This window comes from Micropterus salmoides, unplaced genomic scaffold (assembly GCF_014851395.1).
Source record: "Micropterus salmoides isolate LMB-PRFRI ecotype aquatic unplaced genomic scaffold, ASM1485139v1 Ms_hic_scaffold_4, whole genome shotgun sequence".
Lineage (NCBI taxonomy): Eukaryota > Metazoa > Chordata > Actinopteri > Centrarchiformes > Centrarchidae > Micropterus > Micropterus salmoides.
The window spans coordinates 265107-283160 of record NW_024043372.1 but is presented as its reverse complement, the minus strand read 5'-3'; the positions used below and the strand labels follow the sequence as shown (position 1 = coordinate 283160).

The 18054-nt window shown below is 44.1% G+C and overlaps 1 protein-coding gene across 1 annotated transcript; it reads right to left on the bottom strand.

Moving 5' to 3' along the window:
* Positions 1-2011: 2011 nt before the first annotated feature.
* On the bottom strand, positions 2012-14026 carry LOC119886465 (E3 ubiquitin-protein ligase RNF182). Its single transcript, XM_038697226.1, has 8 exons — positions 13358-14026; positions 8767-8814; positions 8548-8680; positions 7994-8147; positions 5990-6057; positions 5105-5243; positions 2675-2907; positions 2012-2593 (listed from the first exon to the last, which is right to left on the bottom strand). The coding sequence occupies exons 3-8, from the start codon at positions 8593-8595 to the stop codon at positions 2408-2410; spliced, it is 828 nt and encodes a 275-aa protein (XP_038553154.1). The 5' UTR covers positions 8596-8680; positions 8767-8814; positions 13358-14026; the 3' UTR covers positions 2012-2407.
* Between the last annotated feature and the right edge of the window lie 4028 nt (positions 14027-18054).

Sequence of the window (18054 nt, the reverse complement as noted above, 5' to 3'; positions counted from 1 at the left end):
GTTTCCCTCTGCCTACAGTCTAACGCTAATCTAGGCTAACAGTTTCCCTCTGCCTCCAGTCTAATGCTATGCTACGCTAACAGTTTCCCTCTGCCTCCAGTCTAATGCTAAGCTAGGCTAATGGTCCTGGACCTCAGTGAAATTCAATTCAATTCAATTCAATTTTATTTATATAGCGCCAAATCACAACAACAGTTATCTCACAGCGCTTTTCATAAAAGAGCAGGTCTAGACCGAACTCTGTGATGATATTTACAGAAGCCCAACAGTTCCCACCAAGAGCAGCACTAGGCGACAGAGGCAAGGAAAAACTTCCTTTTAAGAGGCAGAAACCTCGAGCAGAACCATGACTCAGGGTGGGCGGCCATCTGCCTCGACCGGTTGGGGTGAGAGAGAGAGAGAGAGAAAGAGAGAGAGAGAGAGTGAGAGAGAGAGAGAGAGAGAGAGAGAGGGATGTAAGGAGAGAGAGAGGGGAGGGAGGCAGCCTACACAATATACACACAGAGGTACAGACAGCGAAGGTAATGTTGCTATAAACTAAATGGAAAATGGTACAGATATTTATAATAGTGTTAATGGTAACCATCGTAATGTTAATGATTATAATAACAATAAGACCAGCGACAACAGTCGCTGCAGCAGAGGGTGTCGAGCAGGAACACGGGGGCAGCAGGCGACCCGCAGCCACAGATCCAGACTCCACAGCTCCAGAGCCAGAAAACCTGCAGGAAGTGATAGGAGGAGAGAGGAGAGGGACGAGAAAGCACAAGACTACCAGAAAGGGGAGAAGTTGTGTTAGTAACATGCAATAATGGGATAAGGTTGCATACAGAGGGAGAGAAAGTAGAGGAGAGAGGAGCTCAGTGCATCATGGGAAATCCCCCGGCAGTCTAGGCCTATAGCAGCATAACTAAGGGATGGTTCAGGACTCACCTGAGCCAGCCCTAACTATAAGCTTTATCAAAGAGGAAAGTCTTAAGCCTACTCTTAAATGTGGAGATGGTGTCTGCCTCCTGAACCCAAACTGGAACCTGGTTCCACAGGAGAGGAGCTTGATAGCTGAACGCTCTGGCTCCTAGTCTACTTTTGGAGACTCTAGGAACCACAAGTAACCCTGCATTCTGGGAGCGCAGTGCTCTGGTGGGGTAGTAAGGTACTATGAGCTCTTTAAGATAAGATGGTGCCTGACCATTAAGAGCTTTGTAGGTAAGAAGAATGATTTTAAATTCTATTCTGGATTTTACTGGAAGCCAATGCAAAGAAGCTAAAACAGGAGAAATGTGATCTCTTTTCCTGGTTCCTGTCAGAACACGTGCTGCAGCATTCTGGATCAGCTGAAGAGTCTTAATGGACTTTTTCGAGCAGCCTGATAATAAGGAATTGCAGTAATCCAGCCTAGAAGTAACAAATGCATGGACTAGTTTTTCTGCATCATTTTTAGACAGGATGTTCCTGATTTTCGCAATATTACGTAGGTGAAAAAAGGCGGTCCTTGAAATTTGCTTAATGTGGGACTTAAACGACATGTCCTGATCAAAGATAACTCCAAGATTCCTCACAGTGGTGCTGGAGGCCAGGGCGATGCCATCAAGGGAAACTATATCTTTAGATAATGCGTCACGGAGGTGCTTAGGCCCCAGAACAATAACTTCAGTTTTATCTGAGTTTAACATAAGAAAATTACAGCTCATCCAGGTTTTAACATCCTGAAGGCACATTTGAAGTTTAGCTAACTGATGAGTTTCATCTGGTTTGATCGATAGATATAACTGAGTATCATCTGCATAACAATGAAAGCTTATGGAATATTTCCTGATAATATTGCCTAAAGGAAGCATATATAAAGTGAAGAGGATTGGTCCAAGGACAGATCCTTGAGGAACTCCATGAGTAACTTTGGCGTGCATGGAGGACTCATCGTTAACATGTACAAACTGAAATCGATCTGATAAATAGGACTTAAACCAGCTTAGAGCGGTTCCTTTAATGCCAATGACAGCTGACTCTGGAGAAACGGACAACGAGAGGCTTTAATAAATATCAGCATTGACAAAAACAGGTTTCACACATACTGAACATTGATGTGGTTAATTAGTTATTGATCGTTTGTGTCAGTCTGTGCTGCAGCTTCTCTGATTGGCTGGCAGGAGTCCTCTGACATCAGCTGTGATTCACCAGTTCGTCCTGCAAGAGGCGACAACGAGAAAAGACCTTCACAGTAAAACGCCACAGAGAGAGACAGACTCAGCCTCCGTCTGATTGGCTGTAGCTTGACGGGGGTTATGCTGGTATTCAGAGGGGGGCGGGGTCAGAGCGGACAGGTGTGTCAGTGTCTGATGGGTCGGTCTTCAGATGAGTGACAGGTTAGCTGTACCGGCTGTTTGTTTGGTGACTGTGGTGGTGGTCATCATGGCAACGTGTGCGTACGGCGTGCGGCGAGCGCCTCCATCAGCTCGTGGCAGAGACACTGACAGAAGCCGTAGAGGACGAGCAGCAGCAGCGTGGAGGGAACCAGGCTGACCAGGACCACGCCCAGCCACAGCTGACCAATCATCAGCAGGTAGATCCCCAGAGGCAGAGAGCTGAAGTACACCTGTTCAAACACAGAGGACACACCTGTCAGCTCGTCGTCTCCCGTCCTCTACCTGCTGTTGCTGCCTCCGAACGCACTGACCAGGCAGAGCGCCCCCAGCAGGCAGCGGGGGAAGCTGCGGGACGTCCAGGCGCGACACTTCTGAGCTGGCAGGTTGCAGGGCAGCGAGTCCAGGCTGGGGGGGCGGTACAGACCCACCACATTGAGCGTGCTCAGTGAGTCAGAGGACGGAGACTCCTCTGGGAGCTCCATGATGGTGATGACCAGGCAGTCTGAGGAGCGGTGAGACGACTCCACGCCGCCGCCGCTGCCTCCTGATGGATGGACAGAGAGACAATTCAAACCAGACAGAACCCTAACACACCTGGACCTGAACCCAGAGTCCCTCAGCCAGCTGGTCCTGAGGCTCTCTGCAGAAACACGTCTCCAAGAGCCTCAGGACAGCAACGCACCAACTCATACAGACCAAGAGGACAGGTAGAGACACAGAAGACAGGTAGAGACACAGAGGACAGGTAGAGACACACACAGAAGACAGGTAGAGACACAGAAGACAGGTAGAGACACACACAGAAGACAGGTAGAGACACAGAGGACAGGTAGAGACACACACAGAAGACAGGTAGAGACTCAGAAGACAGGTAGAGACACACACAGAAGACAGGTAGAGACACACACAGAAGACAGGTAGAGACTCAGAAGACAGGTAGAGACTCAGAGGACAGGTAGAGACACACACAGAAGACAGGTAGAGACACAGAGGACAGGTAGAGACACAGAAGACAGGTAGAGACACAGAGGACAGGTAGAGACACACACAGAAGACAGGTAGAGACACAGAGGACAGGTAGAGACACAGAAGACAGGTAGAGACACACACAGAAGACAGGTAGAGACACAGAGGACAGGTAGAGACACACACAGAAGACAGGTAGAGACACAGAAGACAGGTAGAGACACAGAAGACAGGTAGAGACACACACAGAAGACAGGTAGAGACACAGAGGACAGGTAGAGACACACACAGAAGACAGGTAGAGACTCAGAAGACAGGTAGAGACACAGAGGACAGGTAGAGACACACACAGAAGACAGGTAGAGACTCAGAAGACAGGTAGAGACTCAGAGGACAGGTAGAGACACACACAGAAGACAGGTAGAGACACAGAGGACAGGTAGAGACACAGAAGACAGGTAGAGACACAGAGGACAGGTAGAGACACACACAGAAGACAGGTAGAGACACAGAGGACAGGTAGAGACACAGAAGACAGGTAGAGACACACACAGAAGACAGGTAGAGACACAGAGGACAGGTAGAGACACACACAGAAGACAGGTAGAGACACAGAAGACAGGTAGAGACACAGAAGACAGGTAGAGACACACACAGAAGACAGGTAGAGACACAGAGGACAGGTAGAGACACACACAGAAGACAGGTAGAGACACAGAGGACAGGTAGAGACACACACAGAAGACAGGTAGAGACTCAGAAGACAGGTAGAGACTCAGAGGACAGGTAGAGACACACACAGAAGACAGGTAGAGACACAGAGGACAGGTAGAGACACAGAAGACAGGTAGAGACACAGAGGACAGGTAGAGACACACACAGAAGACAGGTAGAGACACAGAGGACAGGTAGAGACACACACAGAAGACAGGTAGAGACACAGAAGACAGGTAGAGACACAGAGGACAGGTAGAGACACAGAAGACAGGTAGAGACACAGAGGACAGGTAGAGACACACACAGAAGACAGGTAGAGACACAGAAGACAGGTAGAGACACACACAGAAGACAGGTAGAGACACAGAGGACAGGTAGAGACACACACAGAAGACAGGTAGAGACTCAGAAGACAGGTAGAGACTCAGAGGACAGGTAGAGACACACACAGAAGACAGGTAGAGACACAGAGGACAGGTAGAGACACAGAAGACAGGTAGAGACACAGAGGACAGGTAGAGACACACACAGAAGACAGGTAGAGACACAGAGGACAGGTAGAGACACACACAGAAGACAGGTAGAGACACAGAAGACAGGTAGAGACACAGAGGACAGGTAGAGACACACACAGAAGACATGTAGAGACACAGAAGACAGGTAGAGACACACACAGAAGACAGGTAGAGACACAGAGGACAGGTAGAGACACACACAGAAGACAGGTAGAGACTCAGAAGACAGGTAGAGACTCAGAGGACAGGTAGAGACACACACAGAAGACAGGTAGAGACACAGAGGACAGTTAGAGACACACACAGAAGACAGGTAGAGACACAGAGGACAGGTAGAGACTCAGAAGACAGGTAGAGACTCAGAAGACAGGTAGAGACACAGAGGACAGGTAGAGACACAGAAGACAGGTAGAGACACAGAGGACAGGTAGAGACACAGAAGACGGGTAGAGACACAGAGGACAGGTAGAGACACAGAAGATGGGTAGAGACAGGACGACACTTTCTCATGTCATGTCCTAAAAATAAAACTTGTTATTTTACCGCTCAGACTGCTGGGACTCAGGACCACCTCCCCCTCGCCGCCACCGCCGCCTCCTCCCCCTCCTCCTCCTCCTCGGCGGGCTCGGTCCTGACACGACAGAACAGCCAGGATGTGTCGGTCGTCCTCCATCAGCCACACCTGAAGAAAAAGAAGTTTTACTTAACAAAATCTCACCTCTTTGTTAACAAAGTCTCACCTCCTCGTTAACAAAGTCTCACCTCCTCATTAACAAAATCTCACCTCCTCGTTAACAAAGTCTCACCTCCTCATTAACAAAATCTCACCTCCTCATTAACAAAATCTCACCTCCTCATTAACAAAATCTCACCTGCTCGTTAACGAAGTCTCACCTCCTCATTAACAAAGTCTCACCTCCTCGTTAACGAAGTCTCACCTCCTCGTTAACAAAGTCTCACCTCCTCATTAACACTTCCTCGTTAACAAAGTCTCACCTCCTCGTTAACACAATCTCACCTCCTCGTTAACAAAGTCTCACCTCCTCGTTAACAAAATCTCATCTCCTCGTTAACAAAGTCTCACCTCCTCATTAACAAAATCTCACCTCCTCGTTAACAAATTCTCACCTCCTCATTAACGAAGTCTCACCTCCTCATTAACGAAGTCTCACCTCCTCATTAACAAAATCTCACCTCCTCATTAACAAAATCTCACCTGCTCGTTAACGAAGTCTCACCTCCTCGTTAACACCTCCTCATTAACAAAATCTCACCTCCTCATTAACAAAATCTCCCCTCTTCGTTAACAAAATCTCACCTCCTCGTTAACAAAATCTCACCTCCTCGTTAAGAAAGTCTCACCTCCTCGTTAACAAAGTCTCACCTCCTCGTTAACAAAGTCTCACCTCCTCGTTAACAAAGTCTCACCTCCTCGTCAGGGACGTAGGTCTCGTGGCGACAGAATGGACAGCTGATGATGGAAGGTGAGGACTCACCTGAAAACCAATCAGAAGAGTCACATGACCCACTGGGTGATGTCACACGTCCTTTCAGAGACATAAAAAGTTTTTATTTTTCTGAGATTTTACTTTTAAGTCTCGAGTCTGACTCTATAGTCGTGGCCGACGCCAGCAGATGCCATCGAGTCGTCAATCGTTCCTTCACTGTTCATTCTTAAAGCGGTCATAACCCCCCACCCAACGCTGGATCCCCCCCACCGAACAGAGAAGACGAAGCTCAGTTAAACAGGCTCCAACATGTACAGCTGAACAGAAGCCGTGGTTACCAGCTTGTCAGGACCCACCCTGCTCTGCTTCTGATTGGCTAGTAGTCCTTACCAATGTACATGTGCAACTCCCAACAAAGATTGAACAGAAGTGAGATGCTTCACTCAGAGCGTTCAACACACAGGGTGAGACGAGGAGCTGCAGCGATGAGCAGTCTGAACAGGAAACCATGTGAACCTGTTCTGGTACAGCTGCTAAATAAAATGATGAACTGGACTCTGGGGGGTTGGTTCTGCAGGAACACACCTGCTTTGGAGCTCTCTTCCTGGACGCTGTATCACCTGCTGCAGAGAGGTCCGGGGAGATGTGAGTAGGACTTCACTAACCTGGCCAAGGTGGGGTTTCTTTTCTTGCTAGTCTTCCACCGCTGTAATGGATTTTAGATTTTGTTCCTCACTTGAGGTTCTCAGCTTCCTCCTCTCAGCTTCACTGCTGGTTTCGGTATCGAGACAGGACTTTTGGGTCCAGCTGCTGTAGCGACGGAGGACGCTGTCACACCGAGACTGATCCGAGTGCCTGTCTGAGTTTTCTGAACCTCGGGTCCAGGTTAGAGGGTCCCCGTGTTCGGGGCCACGTCTGAGAGTCTTCCTCCGTCGCTGTTGAAGCTGCTCCGTAGGACTCAGAGAACCTGCACTGCTCCTGACTGGAAGGCAGCACTCTGGGCTTCACATCTCCTTCACAAGTGGAGGTTCTAAAGAGGTTCGGATGTATCTCCCCACTCTCAGCAGCACATTCAAAGGGGCGCAGTAGCTTACTCTGGAAGGTTGCCGGTTTGAGTCCAGCTCGGCCTGCGCTGAGTGGCACCCCTCGCTCTGACATCGCTCCATGTGTGTATTTCAGACTAAACATCAACAACAGAGTGAAGAAATATTGAATTTCCTTGCGGGATAAATAAAGTGTCGTCTTCTTCTTCACAGGCTCCACCGGTCGTCCTAAAGTCAAGGTAGCGTATGCCCCTCAGACCGTTTCGTCAGACAGCGTTGAGCCGTCCTCTGCTCGAAGCCTTTGACAGCAGAACTGATCCCCGGACGTGGCCGGTGCAGCTGACGGAGGACCCTTCTCCTCTCGTGTTTTTGCCACAGATACGATATTATCACCTCTGTCGAGCACAATGGCCATACTTTTGCTGCTACCTCCTCCACCGCTCTACGATGCTGGATGTCCGTCCTCCAGGGGCCCGGTGGTGAGGGCTGATGGTACGTTTCACTCCCTGAACATCTCCGTCCACTCCATCGGTGTAAGGGGAGAGAGGAACCAGGGCTCATCCTCCACCCTCCAGAGTGGCCTCATGTCAGTCACCAGCTTCAGGATCCTTTCAGTCAGAACAGCTGACCCATGTAAAGTTACTAAGCTACCGTGTTCTGATTGGCCCACGGCTCCAACGGGCTTCCTCTTCAGACGCAGCAGCTGTGAGGGCTTTAACAGAAAGTGCTGCAGACTTTCCTGCCTAACACTCACGCTCTGCTGCCGTGAGCTCCACGAGGAGCGGCCATGGCTGCTTCCTGTCCGACCTCAGGAGAGCAGAAATGAAGCTCCACGCTCATCAGAAACCTTCATGGACCTTATCGGAGATGATATTCAAACCATTTTTAGAACAGATTACCGTGGCCAGGTAGTTGCAGCTCTACCTGGTTGGTGAACTCACCCATGTCGACCATCTTCTTCAGACACTTGGCGCAGACTCGGTGCAGACAGCCCAGGAGTTTGGGCTTCCGGCTGCGGGTGTCGTAGCGGTTGTAGCAGATTTTACACTCCAGTTCCTCCAGAGTGTAAACCAGAGACTGAGCCCAGGTCTGCACCTGAACGCAGCACAGGTGGTTACAGTCAGACAGATTCATATCAGGCCGTAGATTTATCGATCACTATCAGGAACGCTCAAGTAAGATATCAGTTAGCTGCTGGAAGTCATATTGATCGGTCAGGTTTGTTGCTCTTTGTCTCTGCTGATACACGCTCTGTGTACTTTCTTTAAATAATGGCACTTAATTTAAATATTTCACTGACTAATTTGATCTTCCAACTTTATTTATTTACAAAATTAAAAACACGATTCTATCATGGCAGCCAAAAAGGTTCATCTGAAATACTACAGTAATATTACTGTTACTACATAAGAGTATATATATATATGTATGTATAAGTATCCTGTATCATAAATACTCCTGCAGTATTGCAGTGAGGCCTGATGGGAAATCTCACCTTGCCTTCCATCTCCCGGCCAGGCTCCGCCTCCTTCAGCTGGCTCATCCTATTGGCCGTTGTCTTCCCCTGAACAAGGATGGGGGGGGGCAGCTGTGGGCGGAGCTTAACTCAACCTGAGGCCATCACCTGACTGGAAGACAAACAGTACTACAAAACTACTACATGTTGTCTGATTGGTCGGTTTTCCTCTGCACAGACAAAGCAGCAGGTACATACCTGACTCCAGATCAGCTGATCAATCTGACAGTCTGAGAGCACGTCCATCTGTCCAACCAGGGGCCCAAAGTCCAAACACAGGCAGGTCAGAACAAACTGATGTCAGATTTTACTGTTTTATTGATTCTCAGTGTTTTTCTCTGTAAACATAAATACTGTGTACATTAGAGTGGGACTAACATGCTAAGCTAGGCTAATGACTCTATCTGTGCTGTAACAGAAAGTGTGGGACTAACATGCTAAGCTAGGCTAATGACTCTATCTGTGCTGTAACAGAAAGTGTGGGACTAACATGCTAAGCTAGGCTAATGACTCTAACTGTGCTGTAACAGAAAGTGTGGGACTAACATGCTAAGCTAGGCTAATGACTCTAACTGTGCTGTAACAGAAAGTGTGGGACTAACATGCTAAGCTAGGCTAATGACTATCTGTGCTGTAGCAGAAAGTGTGGGACTAACATGCTAAGCTAGGCTAATGACTCTATCTGTGCTGTAACAGAAAGTGTGGGACTAACATGCTAAGCTAGGCAAATGACTCTATCTGTGCTGTAACAGAAAGTGTGGGACTAACATGCTAAGCTAGGCTAATGACTCTATCTGTGCTGTAACAGAAAGTGTGGGACTAACATGCTAAGCTAGGCTAATGACTCTATCTGTGCTGTAAATGAAAGTGTGGGACTAACAGGCTAAGCTAGGCTAATGACTCTATCTGTGCTGTAACAGAAAGTGTGGGACTAACAGGCTAAGCTAGGCAAATGACTCTATCTGTGCTGTAACAGAAAGTGTGGGACTAACACGCTAAGCTAAGCTAATGACTCTATCTGTGCTGTAACAGAAAGTGTGGGACTAACATGCTAAGCTAGGCTAATGACTCTATCTGTGCTGTAACAGAAAGTGTGGGACTAACAGGCTCAGCTAGGCTAAAGACTCTATCTGTGCTGTAACAGAAAGTGTGGGACTAACATGCTAAGCTAGGCTAATGACTCTATCTGTGCTGTAACAGAAAGTGTGGGACTAACACGCTAAGCTAGGCTAATGACTCTATCTGTGCTGTAACAGAAAGTGTGGGACTAACAGGCTCAGCTAGGCTAATGACTCTATCTGTGCTGTAACAGAAAGTGTGGGACTAACATGCTAAGCTAGGCTAATGACTCTATCTGTGCTGTAGCAGAAAGTGTGGGACTAACATGCTAAGCTAGGCTAATGACTCTAACTGTGCTGTAAATGAAAGTGTGGGACTAACAGGCTAAGCTAGGCTAATGACTCTATCTGTGCTGTAACAGAAAGTGTGGGACTAACATGCTAAGCTAGGCTAATGACTATCTGTGCTGTAACAGAAAGTGTGGGACTAACATGCTAAGCTAGGCTAATGACTCTATCTGTGCTGTAAAAGAAAGTGTGGGACTAACATGCTAAGCTAGGCTAATGACTCTATCTGTGCTGTAACAGAAAGTGTGGGACTAACAGGCTAAGCTAGGCTAATGACTCTATCTGTGCTGTAACAGAAAGTGTGGGACTAACAGGCTAAGCTAGGCTAATGACTCTATCTGTGCTGTAACAGAAAGTGTGGGACTAACACGCTAAGCTAAGCTAATGACTCTATCTGTGCTGTAGCAGAAAGTGTGGGACTAACAGGCTAAGCTAGGCTAATGACTCTATCTGTGCTGTAACAGAAAGTGTGGGACTAACACGCTAAGCTAAGCTAATGACTCTATCTGTGCTGTAACAGAAAGTGTGGGACTAACATGCTAAGCTAGGCTAATGACTCTATCTGTGCTGTAACAGAAAGTGTGGGACTAACATGCTAAGCTAGGCTAATGACTCTATCTGTGCTGTAACAGAAAGTGTGGGACTAACATGCTAAGCTAGGCAAATGACTCTATCTGTGCTGTAACAGAAAGTGTGGGACTAACATGCTAAGCTAGGCTAATGACTAACTGTGCTGTAACAGAAAGTGTGGGACTAACATGCTAAGCTAAGCTAATGACTCTATCTGTGCTCCATGTAAACTCGTCTTGTCTCCCATCTTTGTGGCAGCCACAGAGGAAAGGGGGCACAAGGTTTAGGGGACAGGGTTTACAGGAGGGGGGACATGGTTTTGCTCGTGTGAGGGACCCAGTGGAGAATGGTGCCGCATTGAGTACCAGAACCAGGGCTGAGTGGAACCACTATGCACTATACTATGTACTATAATGTGTCCTGTTCTGTGTACTGTGTACTATGTACTATAATGTGTACTGTTCTGTGTACTGTGTACTATGTACTATAATGTATACTGTTCTGTGTACTGTGTACTGTTCTGTGTATTGTGTACTATAATGTGTCCTGTTCTGTGTACTGTGTACTATGTACTATAATGTGTCCTGTTCTGTGTACTGTGTACTATAATGTGTACTGTTCTGTGTACTTTTATGTGTACTATGTACTATAATGTATACTGTTATGTGTATTGTTACGTGTACTGTGTACTATAATGTTTACTGTTCTTTGTACTGTGTACTATAATGTGTCCTGTTCTGTGTACACTGTACTATGTACTATAATGTGTACTGTTCTGTGTACTATAATGTGTACTGGTCTGTGTACAGTGTACTGTGTACTTTTATGTGTACTATGTACTATAATGTATACTGTTATGTGTATTGTTACGTGTACTGTGTACTATAATGTTTACTGTTCTTTGTACTGTGTACTATAATGTGTCCTGTTCTGTGTACACTGTACTATGTACTATAATGTGTACTGTTCTGTGTACTATAATGTGTACTGTTCTGTGTACAGTGTACTATGTACTATAATTTGTGCTGTACTGTGTCCTGTTCTGCGTACTATAATGTGTCCTGTTCTGTGTACTATGAGTACTATACTGTGTACTATAATTTGTCCTGTTCTGTGTACTATGAGTACTATAATGTGTACTGTTCTGTGTACTATAATGTGTCCTGTTCTATGTACTATGAGTACTATAATGTGTACTGTTCTGTGTACTATAATGTGTCCTGTTCTATGTACTATGAGTACTATACTGTGTACTGTGTACTATAATGTGTACTGTTCTGTGTACTATGATGTGTACTGTGTACTATAATGTGTACAGTTCTGTGTACTATAATGTGTCCTGTTCTGTGTACTATGAGTACTATACTGTGTACTGTGTACTATAATGTGTACTGTGTACTATACTGTGTACTATGAGTACTACACTGTGTACTATAATGTGTACTGTGTACTATAATGAGTACTATAATGTGTCCTGTTCTGTGTACTATGAGTACTATACTGTGTACTGTGTACTATAATGTGTAGTGTTCTGTGTACTATAATGTGTACTGTGTACTATACTGTGTACTATGAGTACTACACTGTGTACTATAATGTGTACTGTGTACTATAATGAGTACTATAATGTGTACTGTTCTGTGTACTATAATGTGTCCTGTTCTATGTACTATGAGTACTATACTGTGTACTATAATGCGTCCTGTTATGTGTACTATGAGTACTATACTGTGTACTGTGTACTATAATGTGTACTGTTCTGTGTACTATGATGTGTACTGTGTACTATAATGTGTACAGTTCTGTGTACTATAATGTGTCCTGTTCTGTGTACTATGAGTACTATACTGTGTACTGTGTACTATAATGTGTACTGTGTACTATACTGTGTACTATGAGTACTACACTGTGTACTATAATGTGTACTGTGTACTATAATGAGTACTATAATGTGTCCTGTTCTGTGTACTATGAGTACTATACTGTGTACTGTGTACTATAATGTGTAGTGTTCTGTGTACTATAATGTGTACTGTGTACTATACTGTGTACTATGAGTACTACACTGTGTACTATAATGTGTACTGTGTACTATAATGAGTACTATAATGTGTCCTGTTCTGTGTACTATGAGTACTATACTGTGTACTGTGTACTATAATGTGTAGTGTTCTGTGTACTATAATGTGTACTGTGTACTATACTGTGTACTATGAGTACTACACTGTGTACTATAATGTGTACTGGGTACTATAATGAGTACTATAATGTGTCCTGTTCTGTGTACTATGAGTACTATACTGTGTACTGTGTACTATAATGAGTACTATACTGTGTCCTGTTCTGTGTACTATGAGTACTATACTGTGTACTGTGTAGTATAATGTGCCCTGTTCTGTGTACTATAATGTGCACTGTGTACTATAATGAGTACTATAATGTGTCCTGTTCTGTGTACTATGAGTACTATACTGTGTACTGTGTACTATAATGAGTACTATACTGTGTCCTGTTCTGTGTACTATGAGTACTATACTGTGTACTGTGTAGTATAATGTGCCCTGTTCTGTGTACTGTGTACTATAATGTGCACTGTGTACTATAATGAGTACTATAATGTGTCCTGTTCTGTGTACTGTGTACTATAATGTGTACTGTGTACTATAATGAGTACTATAATGTGTCCTGTTCTGTGCACTATGAGTACTATACTGTGTACTGTGTACTGTGTACTACAGAGTGCAGAGGCAGCAGAGAACCAGACGGGTTCTAACAGAACCTCCAGCTGTTGACAGTGACGTGTTGCTGCTCACCTGCTGGATGATGGAGGGGGAGTTGCTGGTTGCTGTAGTTGCAGGTTGAGTTGCTGTCTACACGCTGGTTGTTAAACAGCAACAGTGTATTTCCAAGTTGCTCCGCTGGTTGCTGTAGTTGCTGTATTCTCTCTCTCTGGTTGAAGCAACACTGCAGTTGCCTGGTTGGTCGGTGGCCTGGTTGCTTATGTGTACTTGCTGTGTTCTCTCTCAGGTTGAAGCAACATGGTTGCCGTCAGACATCCCAGTCTGTTGCTAGTTGCCCTACCTGTAGTTGCTCTCCGTCAGACCGGAGCAGCGCTGCAGCAACAGTCTCTCAGGTTGAGCAACACTGCGGTACCGGAGCCTCAGGTTGAGCAACACTGCGGTACCGGAGCGTCATCCGTCTCATTAACAGTCCGTCGTCGTCGCGCGCCTCTGACCGACGGCGCGGGGAAGCTAACAGGCTAACCGCAGGTCCGGTCCGGTCCGTCTCGGGTCTGCGGGTCGCCAGTCCCGGTCCCTGCTGGTCCCTGCTGGTCCCTGCTGGTCTCGGTGACTCACCGTCTCTCCTCACTGCGGCGCGCGGCCGTCGGAGGGAGCCCGCGTTTCCATGGCAACCGGCCTGCAGCGGGATGACGGGAGGTCTGCCGAAGATGAGGATCGATAACGTGACGGGATCAGCTGTTCGTTCAGGTATTACTGAGTAAATGTACTGCAGTGTTTGAAGTAAAAGTACTGCTGATTCTCCGTCAGAGACCGCTTCATCAGTACTCACTGATACTATGATCATACTACTGATCTGTGTACTCTGTGTACTGTGCGTGGTACTTTATTATACCAACACCTGTCAGTTATTGGTTATTATGAGGAAGTACTTCTAATATGTTTCTATGTTTCTAATAGTACCTGAAGTACATGAGGAAGTACTTCAGTGCTGTGTCTCTGTTTAATGCTGTATGTTTCTAATAGTACCTGAAGTACATGAGGAAGTACTTCAGTGCTGTGTCTCTGTTTAATGCTGTATGTTTCTAATAGTACCTGAAGTACATGAGGAAGTACTTCAGTGCTGTGTCTCTGTTTAATGCTGTATGTTTCTAATAGTACATGAAGTACATGGGGAAGTACTTCAGTGCTGTGTCTCTGTTTAATGCTGTATGTTTCTAATAGTACATGAAGTACATGAGGAAGTACTTCAGTGCTGTGTCTCTGTTTAATGCTGTATGTTTCTAATAGTACATGAAGTACATGAGGAAGTACTTCAGTGCTGTGTCTCTGTTTAATGCTGTATGTTTCTAATAGTACATGAAGTACATGAGGAAGTACTTCAGTGCTGTGTCTCTGTTTAATGCTGTATGTTTCTAATAGTACATGAAGTACATGGGGAAGTACTTCAGTGCTGTGTCTCTGTTTAATGCTGTATGTTTCTAATAGTACATGAAGTACATGAGGAAGTACTTCAGTGCTGTGTCTCTGTTTAATGCTGTATGTTTCTAATAGTACATGAAGTACATGAGGAAGTACTTCAGTGCTGTGTCTCTGTTTAATGCTGTATGTTTCTAATAGTACATGAAGTACATGAGGAAGTACTTCAGTGCTGTGTCTCTGTTTAATGCTGTATGTTTCTAATAGTACATGAAGTACATGGGAAGTACTTCAGTGCTGTGTCTCTGTTTAATGCTGTATGTTTCTAATAGTACATGAAGTACATGAGGAAGTACTTCAGTGCTGTGTCTCTGTTTAATGCTGTATGTTTCTAATAGTACCTGAAGTACATGAGGAAGTACTTCAGTGCTGTGTCTCTGTTTAATGCTGTATGTTTCTAATAGTACATGAAGTACATGGGGAAGTACTTCAGTGCTGTGTCTCTGTTTAATGCTGTATGTTTCTAATAGTACATGAAGTACATGGGGAAGTACTTCAGTGCTGTGTCTCTGTTTAATGCTGTATGTTTCTAATAGTACATGAAGTACATGAGGAAGTACTTCAGTGCTGTGTCTCTGTTTAATGCTGTATGTTTCTAATAGTACCTGAAGTACATGAGGAAGTACTTCAGTGCTGTGTCTCTGTTTAATGCTGTATGTTTCTAATAGTACATGAAGTACATGAGGAAGTACTTCAGTGCTGTGTCTCTGTTTAATGCTGTATGTTTCTAATAGTACATGAAGTACATGGGGAAGTACTTCAGTGCTGTGTCTCTGTTTAATGCTGTATGTTTCTAATAGTACATGAAGTACATGGGGAAGTACTTCAGTGCTGTGTCTCTGTTTAATGCTGTATGTTTCTAATAGTACATGAAGTACATGGGGAAGTACTTCAGTGCTGTGTCTCTGTTTAATGCTGTATGTTTCTAATAGTACATGAAGTACATGAGGAAGTACTTCAGTGCTGTGTCTCTGTTTAATGCTGTATGTTTCTAATAGTACATGAAGTACATGAGGAAGTACTTCAGTGCTGTGTCTCTGTTTAATGCTGTATGTTTCTAATAGTACATGAAGTACATGAGGAAGTACTTCAGTGCTGTGTCTCTGTTTAATGCTGTATGTTTCTAATAGTACATGAAGTACATGAGGAAGTACTTCAGTGCTGTGTCTCTGTTTAATGCTGTATGTTTCTAATAGTACCTGAAGTACATGGGGAAGTACTTCAGTGCTGTGTCTCTGTTTAATGCTGTATGTTTCTAATAGTACCTGAAGTACATGAGGAAGTACTTCAGTGCTGTGTCTCTGTTTAATGCTGTATGTTTCTAATAGTACATGAAGTACATGGGGAAGTACTTCAGTGCTGTGTCTCTGTTTAATGCTGTATGTTTCTAATAGTACATGAAGTACATGGGGAAGTACTTCAGTGCTGTGTCTCTGTTTAATGCTGTATGTTTCTAATAGTACATGAAGTACATGAGGAAGTACTTCAGTGCTGTGTCTCTGTTTAATGCTGTATGTTTCTAATAGTACATGAAGTACATGAGGAAGTACTTCAGTGCTGTGTCTCTGTTTAATGCTGTATGTTTCTAATAGTACATGAAGTACATGAGGAAGTACTTCAGTGCTGTGTCTCTGTTTAATGCTGTATGTTTCTAATAGTACATGAAGTACATGAGGAAGTACTTCAGTGCTGTGTCTCTGTTTAATGCTGTATGTTTCTAATAGTACATGAAGTACATGAGGAAGTACTTCAGTGCTGTGTCTCTGTTTAATGCTGTATGTTTCTAATAGTACCTGAAGTACATGGGAAAGTACTTCAGTGCTGTGTCTCTGTTTAATGCTGTATGTTTCTAATAGTACATGAAGTACATGAGGAAGTACTTCAGTGCTGTGTCTCTGTTTAATGCTGTATGTTTCTAATAGTACATGAAGTACATGAGGAAGTACTTCAGTGCTGTGTCTCTGTTTAATGCTGTATGTTTCTAATAGTACATGAAGTACATGAGGAAGTACTTCAGTGCTGTGTCTCTGTTTAATGCTGTATGTTTCTAATAGTACATGAAGTACATGAGGAAGTACTTCAGTGCTGTGTCTCTGTTTAATGCTGTATGTTTCTAATAGTACATGAAGTACATGGGGAAGTACTTCAGTGCTGTGTCTCTGTTTAATGTGTTAGGCTAATCCTGGGTCCTGGTTGGTCCTCAGGGATGAAGTCGGTCTCCCCTAAAGAAGCGGAGCAGCTGACTGCAGCAGGTACTAAAGCTCGTTAAACATCCTGTTCAGGAGACTCAGACGTGATGCTGCAGCTGATCTGCAGCTCCTGTCGGCTGGAAATGTTTTAATAAGCTTCCAAACTGTCGCCACTTTATTTTTGTTATTTTAAGAACTTGATGGTTTGATCCAGTTTGGTATTAAATGTGTAACAAACTTTATCTCGTGTCTCTCCCCTATACTCAATACACACAAAAAGTACTGATAAATAGTAGTAGTAATCATGAGTACTGGTAAATAGTAGTAGTAATCATGAGTACTGGTAAATAGTAGTAGTAATCATGAGTACTGGTAAATAGTAGTAGTAATCATGGGTACTGATAAATAGTAGTAGTAATCATGAGTACTGATAAATAGTAGCAGTAATCATGAGTACTGATAAATAGTAGTAGTAATCATGAGTACTGGTAAATAGTAGTAGTAATCATGAGTACTGATAAATAGTAGTAGTAATCATGAGTACTGATAAATAGTAGTAGTAATCATGAGTACTGGTAAATAGTAGTAGTAATCATGAGTACTGATAAATAGTAGTAGTAATCATGAGTACTGATAAATAGTAGTAGTAATCATGAGTACTGATAAATAGTAGTAGTAATCATGGGTACTGGTAAATAGTAGTAGTAATCATGAGTACTGGTAAATAGTAGTAGTAATCATGGGTACTGATAAATAGTAGTAGTAATCATGAGTACTGATAAATAGTAGTAGTAATCATGAGTACTGATAAATAGTAGTAGTAATCATGAGTACTGGTAAATAGTAGTAGTAATCATGAGTACTGGTAAATAGTAGTAGTAATCATGGGTACTGATAAATAGTAGTAGTAATCATGAGTACTGATAAATAGTAGTAGTAATCATGAGTACTGATAAATAGTAGTAGTAATCATGAGTACTGGTAAATAGTAGCAGTAATCATGGGTACTGATAAATAGTAGTAGTAATCATGGGTACTGATAAATAGTAGTAGTAATCATGAGTACTGATAAATAGTAGCAGTAATCATGAGTACTGGTAAATA

Coding starts and splice junctions, on each gene's coding strand:
- LOC119886465 (XM_038697226.1), bottom strand. CDS start 8,595: ATGAGCCAGCTGAAGGAGGCGGAGCCTGGCCGGGAGATGGAAGGCAAG. Junction 6,058..7,993: donor GAAGAAGATGGTCGACATGG/GTGAGTTCACCA, acceptor ATTGGTTTTCAG/GTGAGTCCTCACCTTCCATC. Junction 2,594..2,674: donor TGCTGGGGGCGCTCTGCCTG/GTCAGTGCGTTC, acceptor GTGTTTGAACAG/GTGTACTTCAGCTCTCTGCC.